General features: G+C 36.3%; 1 protein-coding gene across 2 annotated transcripts; it reads right to left on the bottom strand.

Moving 5' to 3' along the window:
- Window positions 1-7,429: 7,429 nt before the first annotated feature.
- Window positions 7,430-14,155, bottom strand: LOC104610197 (uncharacterized). 2 transcript variants are annotated; one of them, XM_010276713.3, is made up of 2 exons: window positions 12,954-14,155; window positions 7,430-7,980 (listed from the first exon to the last, which is right to left on the bottom strand). In XM_010276713.3, exons 1-2 carry the CDS (start codon window positions 13,899-13,901, stop codon window positions 7,849-7,851), a joined length of 1,080 nt encoding a protein of 359 aa, XP_010275015.1. In that variant the 5' UTR covers window positions 13,902-14,155; the 3' UTR covers window positions 7,430-7,848. The 2 variants fall into 2 exon arrangements, with proteins under 2 accessions (XP_010275015.1, XP_010275016.1); XM_010276714.3 differs by having other exon boundaries at window positions 7,430-7,977; window positions 12,954-14,143.
- Window positions 14,156-14,758: the final 603 nt, after the last annotated feature.

Raw genomic sequence — 14,758 nt, 5'->3', positions numbered from 1 at the left:
TGGTATATGCCTATTTTTCGTAGGTTTATCTGCTCAAATCAATTTCATAATACATTACCTTTAAACAAAGTGTTATTTACATTTGCTGCATAGATTCAAAGAAGCTAAGGTTTGCCTCTAGAATCTATCAGCTTATGCACATAGGACCTCTACCCACGAACTCTTCCCACATCCCTATCCACAAGATACTACCACTGTGTGTTGGGAACATCTCCCTATGAATGACAAGGGAGATATTCCCAATGTGTGTTGCTTGTGGGTAGGGATGTGGGAAAAGTTTGTGGGTAGATGAAATTGTTCCCAGCAATATTTCCTTGGATCGTTACTCTTGTTCATGATTAATGAAGGATGGGGATGGAAATTTCTACCCTACTTGGTGGATAATCGCCTCGATAGGGTGGGGTTTTTTCTTGAAGGACGGGTTTTTGAGATTCTACAACCCGTACGGGTACGAATAGGGTATGGTATTAGGCTAAACCCAAGCCTCTTGACCCACATATTATTGAAAAGTATATAAACTTTTATGTACTAGGTGTTGAATTTAATAATATTTTGAATTGTATGTGAAGGATAATTGATAGTTTATGTGTTTTTTGTATGTCTTAATCAATTAATTGGAAATTTTATTGTTTGTTTGTATTATTTTACTTATTTATTGCTTATGTATAACAAGAAATAATAGGAAATTAGACATGGGTTCTAAACACAACTCGTCCCTACCCTTGAATGCAGGGATGGTTTTGCATTTTAATGTATGGAAAGGGTTTGATTCTCAAAATCCAGCCCACTACGGGTTTTGGGGCAGATACGGGTTGGAAGATTTAGAGAGATGACTAGGGTCTAGAATTTACAAAACCCTCCTTGAACCCACCCCGCTGCCATCTCTAATGAAGGATCATTAAATTGGACAAACCAATAGTTTCAAGTATTTACTAAAAATCTACCCTATTCATGTATTACTAAAATGTCCCCTATAATTTGCAACCACTTTATTCAATTGACCTTTCATCGGGAACTACTTGTACTTGGTCATCTGACCTCTTAAAACTAATAAAAAATGTGAGAGGACATGGGTCTAAAATTTTTTATTCTAAAAATATTCCTTTCAGCTCTAATATTAATTCAACCTTTTAAAAACAAAACCTAAGGAAAAATTGATATTTTGTTTTTTATTTTCTTTTGATTTGATTACATGGACGCCAGTGTCAAAAAACATCATTTACTACACCAATATAAGAAAAACAATGATAAGCAAAGCACTTACAAACTATAAAAGTTGTTTCTTTCATTTGTAAGAGTGACTTTTTGGGCAGAGCTACCCCTATTTTACCAAAAAACGAAAAAACTATAAAGAGTGTCTTACTCTTGATAATATGCAAATTATATGGTTAGTTTTAATAAATATGTCAAACTATAAGGATTGTTTTAGTAAATAGGGGTGTGGAACAAAATGGAACTGACCTCGAATCAGCCTTGAACCGACCCTACCCAATCTATTATAGAGTAGGGTCTGGTTTCAAATTCTTGGAACAGACCCCCACCTAGGCCGGTTCTAGGGTCTAGGGGTTTATCCCACCTGAACCAACCTGATGAATCGGCCTTGGTGGAACTTGCCTTGTTGGAAATTTCTTTGGAACCGAACTTGCTTTGAAATAAACCCTAGAATACTTTTGGGGATGTGAAGATTTGAACCCAAGCATTCATGGTTACAAAAGCCATGGTCTCACTTGACCATTGAATTACTCAAGTGATTTGATCATTTGTTTTCATTTTAATATTTGAATGTGTACAATTTAATCAATATATATATATATTAAGTTATCCAATTTAATCAATAAAAATAATACAAGTTTTAAACTATATATTATATTTATTAAAAATCATGTTTTTTTTTTTTTGTTAAAGGGGAGAGTAAAAAAAATACAAGTTTCATGGGTAGGTTCTAGGTTTTGCCATGGAACCAGACCAAACCGGCCCATGCTGACCCCTGTTAGTAAATGAACCATTTATGAAATACCATCATTATTCCAAAAAAAAAAAAAACATAGAACTGACAATTCTATTCCCTGTTTTCCCAACTTTTAAGATTGAACAGCACTGCCTTCACAAATAAATCTTCAAAATTCTTACCCCTCCAACAGATGATAAAATATGATAGGCCACAAAGCAAAGGGCGGTGTAGATGCGCCAACGAATGATATGTTCTTTTAAGTTGGCTGGTCAACCTTTGAAGGGGATTTCTGATAATCTGATATCATCAGACAAAAACCTACAAAACGGAGCAAGTAATAAAGATGCCACAAAATTAAGATGATTAAAGGTGCAATCAAATTGGCATTCTAACAAGTAACAACTAAGGCAATTGCATTTAAAGAGTTCACAGAGGAGTTTGTGGCATTTCTTAAATTATTTATATTATACTACCTACTACAAGAGCACGTGCTATTCATTAGTGTAAGATAAAAACATGGTTTTAAAAAATGATTCAGAAATGGAATTGTTTTGGCCACCTGGGGTAAAACGGAACCAGTTACCTGGATGTTTCCTGAGCTAAACGGTTCGATCGTTCGATCAACAACGGTTCAAAAACCATAAATAAAAGAGTACAAACAAGTAACCTTAAAGCTACTGTTGTGATTTTACTCAGCATGACATGGTCTACACATCATGACTTTCGAACTGTCCTTGACCTGGATGATAGGCCTGGAAATTGTCTAGGCAACCGGTGGCAACCGGTTTCATTTCACCCCTGTAACAATTTTTTTGTCAAAAACTATTAACTTAGTCAGTGACTTGACTTAGGTGGTCGAATTTTTTATCAGTTCCACCTGACCAATGATTTTTGGAAATTTTTTTATTTTAATTATATTTTTTGCTTTTTAATTTTTTAAATTATAATGAATCATCCTTTCAGATCAAATGGTCGAATAGCTGACCCAAGAACTGGTGGCCAAAGTAATTCTATTTCCTGGTCAGGTTTTAAAATATTGCTACACATAGACCAAGTATAAGAATTATATAGCATGATACAAATGAAATAAACTAAAAATAACTTTAAAATTGTCTATGGAGTGTTTCAAAAATTGAAAACTTTGTGCAGAAAAAAATGAAGAAACTTATAAAAAGATTAGGGTGGTTCATAGGAGTATGGGTTTGGAATTGGAATCCTATTCCCATTTTAATTCTGACTATGAACAAAGTGGACCTTTTTAGATATCTCCTAATTCATCACCAATATTTTTAAAATCAACCAAAAAACGGGACTGCTTTGACCATTGGATTTCAGGTCAGCTATTCGACCATTTGATCCAAATAAATCAGCTCATGATGTTTTTAAAAAAAAAATAATATAACAATTTGACCCAAAAATTATTGTCCAAGTTGAACAGGTTGACAGTTCAATTGCTTTCGGATTAATGGATCTCTGACCAATTCAACAATTTTTGAAAAAAATAACAGTTCAAGAGTGAAAGTGTGAAACAGAACTGATACCCTAACTGGTTTTTAGCCAAAATGGTCTGGCTGTCTGAATCAACAACGGTTTGAAAACCTTGCTCAACAGTAAACAAAAATAAGTGAAACGAATAACAAGTAGCCAAGTAGTCAAGTAATGCTGATCAGTCAATAGTTCAACGACCTGAGTCATTGGATCTTTGACCAAATTAACCTTGTTTTTTAGGTAAATTGCTGAAACCTCCCCTGAAGTTTCTGATTATTGCTAAAACCTCCCTTGAAGTTTGGTAATTGGAGTCAATTCCCCTGAACTTTTTGACATAGCTGCAAGTAGACCCCCTCTGGTAGAATCTTCTAAAAAGAGGCACAAAACTGTCTGAAATGCCTATGCAGTTGCTTTGACAAAAATGTTTATTTTCCAAAATCTCTTCATATGAATCACTACCCCAAACCCTTCTAATCTCTTTTGTGAATTGATCTATTTTTCAAATTTGCCCATAAAATCAATCACTCAAAGGGTTGCAACTTTAAATTCTTTATTTTTATTGTTCATAAAGTGTATATTGTTTTGCTTTTGGTAGAAACCAGACTCAATAGTAACTGTATGGGTATTTTGGGCATTTTCATCCCTTTTTTTAGAAGATTCTATTAGAGGGGTCTACTTGCAACTGTATCAGAAAGAAGGGAGGTGATTATAATTACTAAACTTCGGGGGGGGGGGGGGGAGGATTTCAGAAATTTACCTTTTTTTGTCTATAATTGGAGCCGCCAATATTATGACCGGCTCGTGGGTTATCGTTAAAATGACCAGGTCAAATGATAACAACTAGGTTTATGTTAACTTCATGCTCTATTCATTTTTCCTTCTATCAAGGACTTTGTACATCCTCTTAACAGTGGATATGATTTTAAATAGAATGGATTGGCGAAATAGGATTCATGTAGCTGACCCCAATATAGTTGGTAATAGGCATGGATGATGATGACGATGATGACAATAATGATGATAATGATATTTATTGGCTTAAATTGGAGAGGATCCATACTCAATCCAACTATAAAATCAAATTGGGCCAGATTAGAACTTGAATTCGGCCAAACAAATTATATTAGAACCAAAATACTAATAGATCTATGTTATCCCAGTCTTTAGGCCTAAGCTGCTTCCCCAAACAACTGTTGTTGGAGGCTACTTGCTGGACTGCCTTCTCTCGAGTTCAGATCTGCTCCTCACAGAGTGTGCCTCACACCGACCTCACAGCATGTTTCAGCCGTGCATCTGGAACTTCTCCTCATGAATAAAAATTATAAACATGGATTCCAGATGCACGGCGAAAACGTGCTGTAAGATTGGTGTGAGGCACACTCTGTGAGTAGCAGATCCGAACTCCCTTCCCTTACCCCTTAGTAAATTGTATCTATGTTTCATAAATTACAATAGCCAAAGCTTTCAATGATGATTTGAAGGCAGCCCAGGTTCCCCCAATGCAAGGTTTGGGGAGAGACAGATGTATGCAGCCTTACCTCTGCAAATACACAAAAAGGCTGTTTCTAAGAGGAAAAAAGTGAAAAGAACATTAACATCACTTGGATGAACATCCAATAATGGTGAAGGAAAAAAATAATTATACCATACGAGTAAAAATCTGAATGGGAGAATGAAACTCATAATGCACAAGGCTCCATTTGGAAAAAGTGCAAATAACAAATGTTTTGTACAAATGCAAATATGTCTAGTCTAGTTCATAAAAAATGAAAATTTGATTTTATAATGATAATTTTGTATTATTGCCAAATGATTTTTCATTGTGATAGATACAAACATGAATCTGAAGAGTAAAATCCACCTTTTTTGTATTGATAAACTTGAAATGCAAATGTTTGCATGAGGAAAAATCTGTGATGCGGAAAAGATATGGCATGAGAAAAGTTTTGACCAATCAAAATCCACCCATAAATTTTGATAAATAACAACTGATTGGCTACCACATTTATGATACCAATTGACTGGTCAAAAGTTTTTCAGATATCATATATTTTTCATATTATAGTCAACCCTTTTTTAGATGCAAACTTTACTCTTATTTTGAAAACAAATGTCTTAGATATCTGTATTTACTGTCATTTTCAATTCACGTGAACTCTTACCAAACATCAACAAAACTGAACTAGAGTGACTATATGCACTAAACTGGCATTGCACTCCTCCCAAACGGAGCCTAATGGGCTTCCGAAGTAATGTACATTTTCCATGAAATTTGCCCAACTAAAATAACCCGTTTAGATCTTACAGGCCACCATGAAGTCTGAACTACTACCGCCCTATAATGCCTGAGGTAACTTGGTGAACCAACTGCGTGAAGAAAACTTTTGGTCCTCGAAGCTTGCTCTCTTGCTTTATCATTTCATCATCATTTTGTAAGACTACGACCAGACATAAAACTGAATGCTCACTGCATCACAGTTATACCGGTTACCAGGCAGTTAACCTATTCAAACCGTAAAAACTAAAACCCATTATTCAACTGGGACTCAGAATGGTCACTACGTCGGTAGCCACCGGTTTAACCGTCCAATGCATGTAAGTCTTACGCCATGCTTGGGAGTGTTTAAAAATAAGCAATTATTTGGGTTAGAATCACACCATTAAGCACTTTTTGATAAGTGCTTATTTTTTAAGTCTAAATTTCCAGCTTTTTGCAAGTGATCATACAATAAGCAGTTATTCAAAATTTTTCTCTCATAATTTGTTCCCGATAAATTTTTAGAATACCAATAATACCCTTTTAATATTGTTACTTTTAGAAAACTAAAATACTTTTACGAAAACACTAATGAAAACAAAATACTCTTATAAAAATACTTAAAAAAAAAACTTTTACAAAAGCACTTTTATAAAAATACTTTTATAAGAACACTTATGAAAATATTTTCATAAAAACACTTCTATTAAATTACTTTTATAAAAACACTTTTATTAAAGCAAGGTTAAAAATATCGATACGCCCAATACTCCGGTAGGGGCATATTGGGTGAATAGATACCCTCTTTTTTTTTAATTTTTTTCCAAAACCGGTTCAAGGGGGCCGGTTTAGGGCTCCTCCACCCCCTTAACCGGTCAGACCCCCAATATATCCACTGTAGGGGTGTATCAGGGAAGTCCCGGAATGATACGTATCAACCGATACGAGTCGATACTTTGAACCTTGTATAAAAGTACTATATCAAAGTACTTTTGTAAAAAGCACTTTTACGAAAGTAAAGTACTTTATTCATTCACTTTGAATTGGATATTTTAAAAATTTGAAAGAAAATGACGAACAAAAAAGTCACAAGTATTTATCTAAGTGTTTATTGGAGAAAAAGACCACCAAACACCCAATATAAAATAAATACTTATTTTTTAAAATAAGCACTTGAAAAGGGTGGATGCCAATTGCCAAGTGAGATTTCGAGTCAGAACTTATTTTTAACATAAGCACTCCCAAACATGGCCTTACTATGGTAAACCGACCACATGCAAATATGCAAGTCCAGGAGAGCTGCGTCAAGCGAAAACCACCATTTGATCAGTTCACCTATTCATTGATGGTACAAAACCTGATAAGAAGCCACTGGTGTTGAGATCCTTTCACCCATTCATTGCCTCTTATGGTTCACGAATATGGAGTTAACCTTTTCTCTGTCCAAAAGTATAAGTGAAACCCTGAACAGCCATTTAAATTGTTTGGCATGAGTAGGAGGTGTATCAACCATAATACTGTAGCTTTTTTCCTTTTCTGTCAATGATAAACCTTGTGACCCTGAATCGAGTCACTGAACAAAATCATGAAGCTCACTATAATGAACTACTGAACCGGCAAAATTAGGAAGCTTCAATATATAGTTTCATACTACATTAGGTGATCCATGTATCAGAAAACAAGCTTTCAGTCGGCAACTGAAGATAGCTTCTAATAAATCATTGGGAAAGATGTCATATAAAACCAATATTGCATTGGCAAATTGGAAAATAAATTGACTCTGGTATCTTGTGGTATTAAATTGACATCCTGATTTTCATCAAACCCCACGGATTAGATTATACCCGTTTCAATTACACCAACAGATGGATGGGTATCCAACCATCCATTGCTGAACATGAATATTACTTGGAAGACCAAGAAATAGCAGGAACACAGTCCCTTGACTGTGTTCCAATCTAAATTGTGCCCATATAGTATGACAGACAGTGTTGACACTCAATGAAAAAAGAAGAAAAGAAAATACGCATACAAGTTATTTAGCAACTTCATACACAATTATAATATAAAACCAGAGCTTCTCACCTCCAAACCTGCATATTTATATAGGTGGATTAACTCTCTTTACCCCTCATCTACAGCAAAATGGACTTCATCTCAGCCCCATGACTGGCCATGGAGTTACCCCACCCATTGGCGGCGAAGGTCGTATGATGGGGACACGTCTCACTACTGAAAAAGCTTCATTGAGACGTGCAGCACGGCTCATGAATTGAGACACCTTCTGCGTATTTCACAGCCATCAGAAATGGAACACAGAAGGCATAGATTCCCAAGAAGAAAAGGCAAATGACAATAAATAAATTCCTATAAGCAGCATTAATTCCAAGAGGACATGTAGGCCATTATTCCATCACAATTTTGCTGTACATGAATACAAATTATCATTGACATGTAGCAGAACTTTGGGGCTATACAAGAATAGTCCTGTTTTACAATGTTCACATGTTTTCAAGCATAATAAGATTCTCCTGATGATTAATGGGAGTTCTCCTTTTACAATAGCCCTTTATTGTTGATGGTCCTAGGCTTTTGATGGCCACAAACATAATCAAGAGTTTCAATTGTGATAGATGTACAAAGGAGTTTGGGAGTGGGTCCTCTGATTTGTCCACATAATCATGGTTGCCAGTCTGAGGTTTTACCACTGCACCAAGCAATGCTACCCACAAGATTATAATAACCTTGATAGATAAGGGTCTTCCTGAAGATACTTTGACTTAACATTATCTAATAAAATAACTTCCCCAAAATAGCTCTAAACTAACTTTCTATTTCCGAACCCAATAAATAATCTAAAAAATAACAAATAAAAGACAAACTAAATTTGGGCCCGCTAGCTAGACATCACCAATCCTTCCTTTTAAGAAGAGCTCGTTTCCATTATGTTTAGAAGTCAATAGTTTCACAAGAAGTCTAGGTTCAATTGCTATAATATTTTTCCTTGATTCACCTGCTATTTGCAGCCACATCTTCCTATTTCACCAATAACCTTCGATAATTTTCTGGTCAAATACAATCCACTTGGTGCTAAATATTGCTTCAATTTCTTTATGGTACTTATTCAGTGATTCTAGAACGTGCATTTCACTCTTGGGGCAAAAAAAAATCATGTCTACAATATGTAGATAGGTTTTCAAATTAAAGATTCAATTAATGCTCATATCCAAAAAAAGTGCAGTGTTTTGTCCAGAATGCTTCAAAACCTTAAGCAGGCTAGCCTTCTTTGCATGCAACTTGTGAAAAATTCCATGAAGAATCTGTTCCTTGAATGTATGTATGAACACTAAATCACCTTCTTGGATATGCCATGCACTGGTTCCAGGTTACCAGCTTCTTTTCAGTAACCACTGGCTGATTTGGCTGAATACTATAAGCTCAAAAAGAATGTAGATTTTTTATTTTTTTTTCCAGCAGTTCGATTTATAAAACTATTATGAGTATTCTGCTTATGAAACTACTGTATCCTAACTGGCATTTTCTCTCTTGTACATAGATAGAAAGAGGTCTCCCAAACTTTAATTAACCATCTTCCTCTGACCATTATACCCAAGGTTGATGAGCATCAAAAACATCAACTTGGTAATAATTAATGTCCACAAAGTCTCTTGGAAGTAGCTAATATATTTGACATCTCTATCTACAAATACTAAACAACAAAAACCCAAGTAAACAAAGAACCTCCTAAAGGCTATGTTTGGTCTTATAGAAAATAAGAGAGAAAAAGAAAGATGAAAGGGAATTCTTAATAAATTTTGTGAAATTCATTAAGAACATACCCTCAACCTGTGGCTCTCTCTTATTTTTATCAAACCAAATACAGCGTCAAGGAGATACTTGTACATGAGATCACATCATAGGTCTTCTAGCATGGAATGAAGTATGCCATTTTGGAGACTCTAAATTGCATTAGCATCTTGGCAAACCAAGAAAAAACTCCATGCCATGGCATTGCAGGTACAGGTAGAAGCCAACACTAACTTGTGTTTCCTCTTCCCCTTGTTCCAATTTGGAAAACTCAACATCTCTTCATAACATCACCAATATCTTTCTTCAAACTATTACAAGAAAATCTTTCTGTTTTTATCAAATCTGAAATGGTCACTCAATCTACCTTCATGCAGTTCAAGGATAATATGTTTCCAAAGAGAACCCCTGGGATACAGACATAAATTTTATACAAGAGATAATTATTCTGGACCTAAAAAGCAGAATGCAATATATTGGGTCAAAGACAAATCTTGTCATCAGTTTGTTCAGTGTCTACATCAATAGATTAAAATGGCTACAACCCTTAAAACTATTATAGAAATTCTTAATAAGCATAAGAAAAAAAATTCATTGATTTAAGGCATCAAACTGCTACATTCTCCAGACCTGCCATATGTTTTAAGTGAAAAGTAAATTGTAGAAACCTACCTTGCAATTCTTGGACTCAGACATCTCCACTATTTTAAATACCTAAAGGCTTCGTCTTCATATAATAGCACAAGCTCTTGTAACACGGTAGTTCGGTCAATGTTTCAGTGCTTGGGTTATGAAGTAAAATTGTACCTTGTACCTTGAATTATTATTCTGTGCATCATTTAGGTTTTCACTGAAATAAGCAATTTGGTTCCATTCTTGTCTAGAAATTGTTCCAAGCTCCAAATGAGAGACATTATACTCATAGGAGCCATAGGATTAGTGCTTCTATCCTTTTCTATTTGACAATTTTTTTGATAATAAATGAAAAATTATTAAAAAAGAAAAAGAGAATACAAAGAAAGGTGACCAGCAGTCACCTGGAAAAGGAGAGACAACTACACCTCTAAGGGAATGGGATTTGCTCCTCACAGAGCGCTCCTCACACCGACCTCACAGCCACAACCCACTGTGTATTGGGAAGATCTCCCATGAATAATAACATACAAGTATGGGAGATGCTCCCGATGTGTGGCTGGGACGTGCTGTGAGGTTGGTGTGAGGAGTGCTTTGTGGGGAGCAGATCCAGACTCCCTCTAAGGACTAGCCCGAACAACCAATCCCCTAAATAACTCAGCAATTAACCAAAAAGCAAAAGAGCCAAAACAACAAACCAACCCAAACCCCCAAAGCCCTGAAGCAGGACATGACTACACCAAACATCAATGAGAAAGAAACAATCTTTCCTCTCACCAACAACTTATAATGGGGCCTCTTTACTTCTCCTAATGATGCTCTTTGACTTCTTCACCTTATTATGGGTCCAACTCCAAACAAACCCCCTTTTAATCTTGCAAAAAGTTTTGAAATCTGGACTGTTCTAAATGATTTCCGACTGTTAAAATGTGTTACAGCATTTGACTTCTTTTTCCATACCCTCGGTATTTTTTGTTTTCTTACCTGTTTTCTTTTTTAAACAATTAATTAACAGAGATCAAGGTTAGTTTGGTCATTAAAAATAATTAACGGTCATTAAGGGTTACCTGATGGAAGGTAAGTTTTGATAACAAAAATTCTCTGATAGGGATTTGGCTTCTTTTTCCAAACCCTTGGTATTTTTTGTTTTCTTGCCTGTTCTTTTTTAAACAATTATTTAACAGAGGTCAAGGTTAGTTTGGTCATTAAAAATAATTAATGGTCATTAAGGGTTACCTGATGGAAGGCAAGTTTTGATAACAAAAATTCTCTGATAGGGTCTGGAGGTTTTGAAAAGTCAGGGTAATTTAAGAGAAATGGGGAAAATGAAAGGGAGTTTTAGATAATTACCCATTATTTAATTTGTCTTTGAATGAAGTATTGCTTTCTCATCTTCCTTAGGTAGGGTTGATTCCAATCCTAATGGGTGTTGAATCAATTTAGCATATCCATGACAATTCCACACAATTTATGCACAATTAGGGTTTTCCTCCCAAGCACTCTGCATCAAGCCTGCATCCCAATTCATTACAGTTGAAACCCACCTATTGTTTCACCCAGCCATTTCTCTTCCCCCTTTGGCTCACTGTCCCCCTTTTTTTATCAATTGGCTCTCTGTTTCTTTTATGTATTAGAAAAATGACTAATAGTCTGATTAGTTGCGACATGAATAGGAATGGCAACACAAGATGAGTATTTTAAGAAATATACTCATTTTCATTTAACTGTGTATGGTTTCAAGTGCTATCTGAAACAAACACGAAATGATCCCATTTTAGAAAGCATCCAGAAATACTAAATAAAAGGCAGCAACTAGTAGACTTCCCATCCAAGATATTTAGCTACCCGTTTGCATTGGTTCTCAATTGAATAGGTATAAAAATTATACAGTGCATAAGAGAACTCATTCCATTCAAACTTGAAATTATAGATATACACACATATATATATCCCAGCAATGTCAAATAGCAGATAACACCTGGTATCAAAAGAGAAAACAGCCATATATGCTTTATATGATGCATGCACTTATTGCATCGATCACATGTTAAAAAAAAAATCTAATAATGTGGATATCAAGTATATGCAATTAGATATTGTTAATGTAACATGTAAAGAAGGGGTGCCATTGTGCCAAAGAATACAGATCACAAGTCAACAGGAGAAAGCCTAATAAGATAAGAACTAAACACAAACAATTAATAATCAGTACCTAATACAGCCTTAAGAAACACCCTAAGTATTTATTTTATAAGGTGCAGAAACAGGCACAGGTTTCCATTTTCTGCAGAAGAGATGGAGACCAAAACAACAGCTCCACCCCAAGGATGAGGAAGTGGTGGACCTGGTGGATTTCAATCATTTACAGAAAATCAAAAGAAATGACACCCAGCTCTTCAAAATCCTCCAGCTCCTAAAAGAGGCACTCAACATCCACCTATCCAATATGCAGAATACAAAATTGAATGTATGACTTGGGCAATACTTGCAAATATCGGGTATCATTCACATGGATTTTTACAATGATCAACCAACCCCTTCTTTCATTCGACTTCAGCTAATAAGATTCTAATGGCTCATGCCAAAAGAATCATTTTACAGTGGATGACTAAGCAGAAAATTCTCAGAATTCATAAAAACTTAAATCTTAAACCAGAAGAAATTTGTTACTGCCTGTCTAATAAGGATTTACGAGAAATCAAACAGACAACTAAACCAATACAGGCAAAATTATCTAAGTGATTTACACCATAAAATTACGAATTTGCTCAATGAGATAACGGTCAGAAGAAGCAATACAAATAGGCAGCTACTTACCTTATCCTCGACAGTGACATTAAGGGTAATGCTGCGGCTCTTTCGCTTCATTCTATACAGTCTCCTTCGCAGAATAACAAAACCCACTACAGCAGCAGCAACGGAGAATGACCAAACAGGACTAACCCTGAAAACACAGAACTTCAGGAGCTCCAAAGGTAGCTTCCACCAAACCATCCTCTTCTTCTCTCCCTCACCCGATTTCACCTCTTCGATTGAGACGTTCCCTGTTCTTTCCATAACATTACTTCCCTCTGCCTCAACAAACCCGGCAGAGTCCAAGCTCTTTCCACCGTCGACCGCCATTGCACCAGCCAACTCCGACCCATTTGCCCCCTCTACTTCAGCTGAAAATTCTGGTTCATCTCTTCTCGCCTCATACTCGGAGACATCCATTTTGATCTCACCTCCAACGTCACCGACCTTCAGATGACCCTTTCCTTCTGCGTCTGAAACCGACCAAAATTTGACAGAATCGTTATTCGTAACTTCAATTTCTCCGAGTTTTTCAGAAGCCACTTCGTTCTTCGCATCATATCCACAACCCAACTCGTTCTTTTCCTCCAAGTTGCTAAATCTTTGAGAAACCGACCTGTCGCTACTTGAGTCCGACCAAAACTCTCCAGAATTGCTACGCTCAAGCGCGATCCCTTGAAAACTCACATCCTTTCCGACATCATCTCCAAACCTAGGCTCCGAAGAAGGATCGACCCAGCTCGGATTATCCGATTCCACAGAACCCTCCTCGTGCAGGTCTCCCTCTCTAACCGTCCTCGAGTACCTCCTTTCCGAGTCCAAAGTGAAGTAATCAGACCTTATAAGCCCTTCAGAGTCCCCTTCTATTACTGTGAGATCTCTCGAATCCTCTATGGAATCGAATGGATTAACAGAACGCGTGTCGGTGTTTTGGAGCACTTCCCAGTCCTGAAACTCCCCAATCGCTTCCATGGCGGTTTCAAGATCAAACAACAACAAAGAAGACCCCTGCCAACCTATATGTGTTTGCTTACGAAGGAGAAAAAAAAGAGGTACAAAACCAGAAGAGATTGCAGAGGAGAAAAACAGAGGAAAATTGTCGTTGAAGCTTTTCCAGCTATTTTCTTCCAAGTATGGAAAGAGATATCTGCGCTGAGAGAGAGAGAGAGGACGACGATTCTCTAGAATCAGTGAGCGCTCATTTTATCGCAAATCGCGATACGAGAAAACAAAATTCATTGATCTCGATTTCTTTTTCTCGGGAAGGAGGACTGATTGTGGATCCGACTGGCAGCATGAAACGGGTCCAAAGAAAGGCTGTAATCGGGTCGAATTAGGTTATGCTCGATTCGGATCCAAATCCGGTCCGGCTAAAACTTCAAATCCGAAAAAAGAAAAAGAATTAAAAGTTAAAAATATAATTATTTTTAACTTAGGCCCTGTTTGGCATGTCTTTCCGTGCGGTCTTTCAGCTCTTTACAAGTGGGGTGGACCCTGCCGCGGTCTAGCTGACAAAAGGTGTGTCGAAAAGATGTGAGAAGCCTATTTTGAGCTGATTTTGGAAAAAATGGAGCTTTTCGCGTTTTTCTCACTTTATTCTCATGCGGAAAGATACAAAAAGATGCATAGAAAGATGTGTGGTATCCAAATTAGCTTCGGGCTACTTAGATCTTTATGCAAAAGCTCAATGCGTCTTTTGACTGTTAGAGCTACCAGAAGATCTTCCCATAAAGACTTGTCAAACAACCCTTTATATAATGAATTTGTATTTATATAAAATATTGAATTTATTAATCATATATTTTAGAATTTAACTCAAATATTGACTT

The sequence above is a fragment of the Nelumbo nucifera genome, chromosome 5 (assembly GCF_055504915.1).
Source record: "Nelumbo nucifera cultivar China Antique chromosome 5, China Antique-T2T, whole genome shotgun sequence".
Taxonomy (NCBI): domain Eukaryota; kingdom Viridiplantae; phylum Streptophyta; class Magnoliopsida; order Proteales; family Nelumbonaceae; genus Nelumbo; species Nelumbo nucifera.
This window is presented reverse-complemented; position numbering and strand designations above follow the sequence as displayed.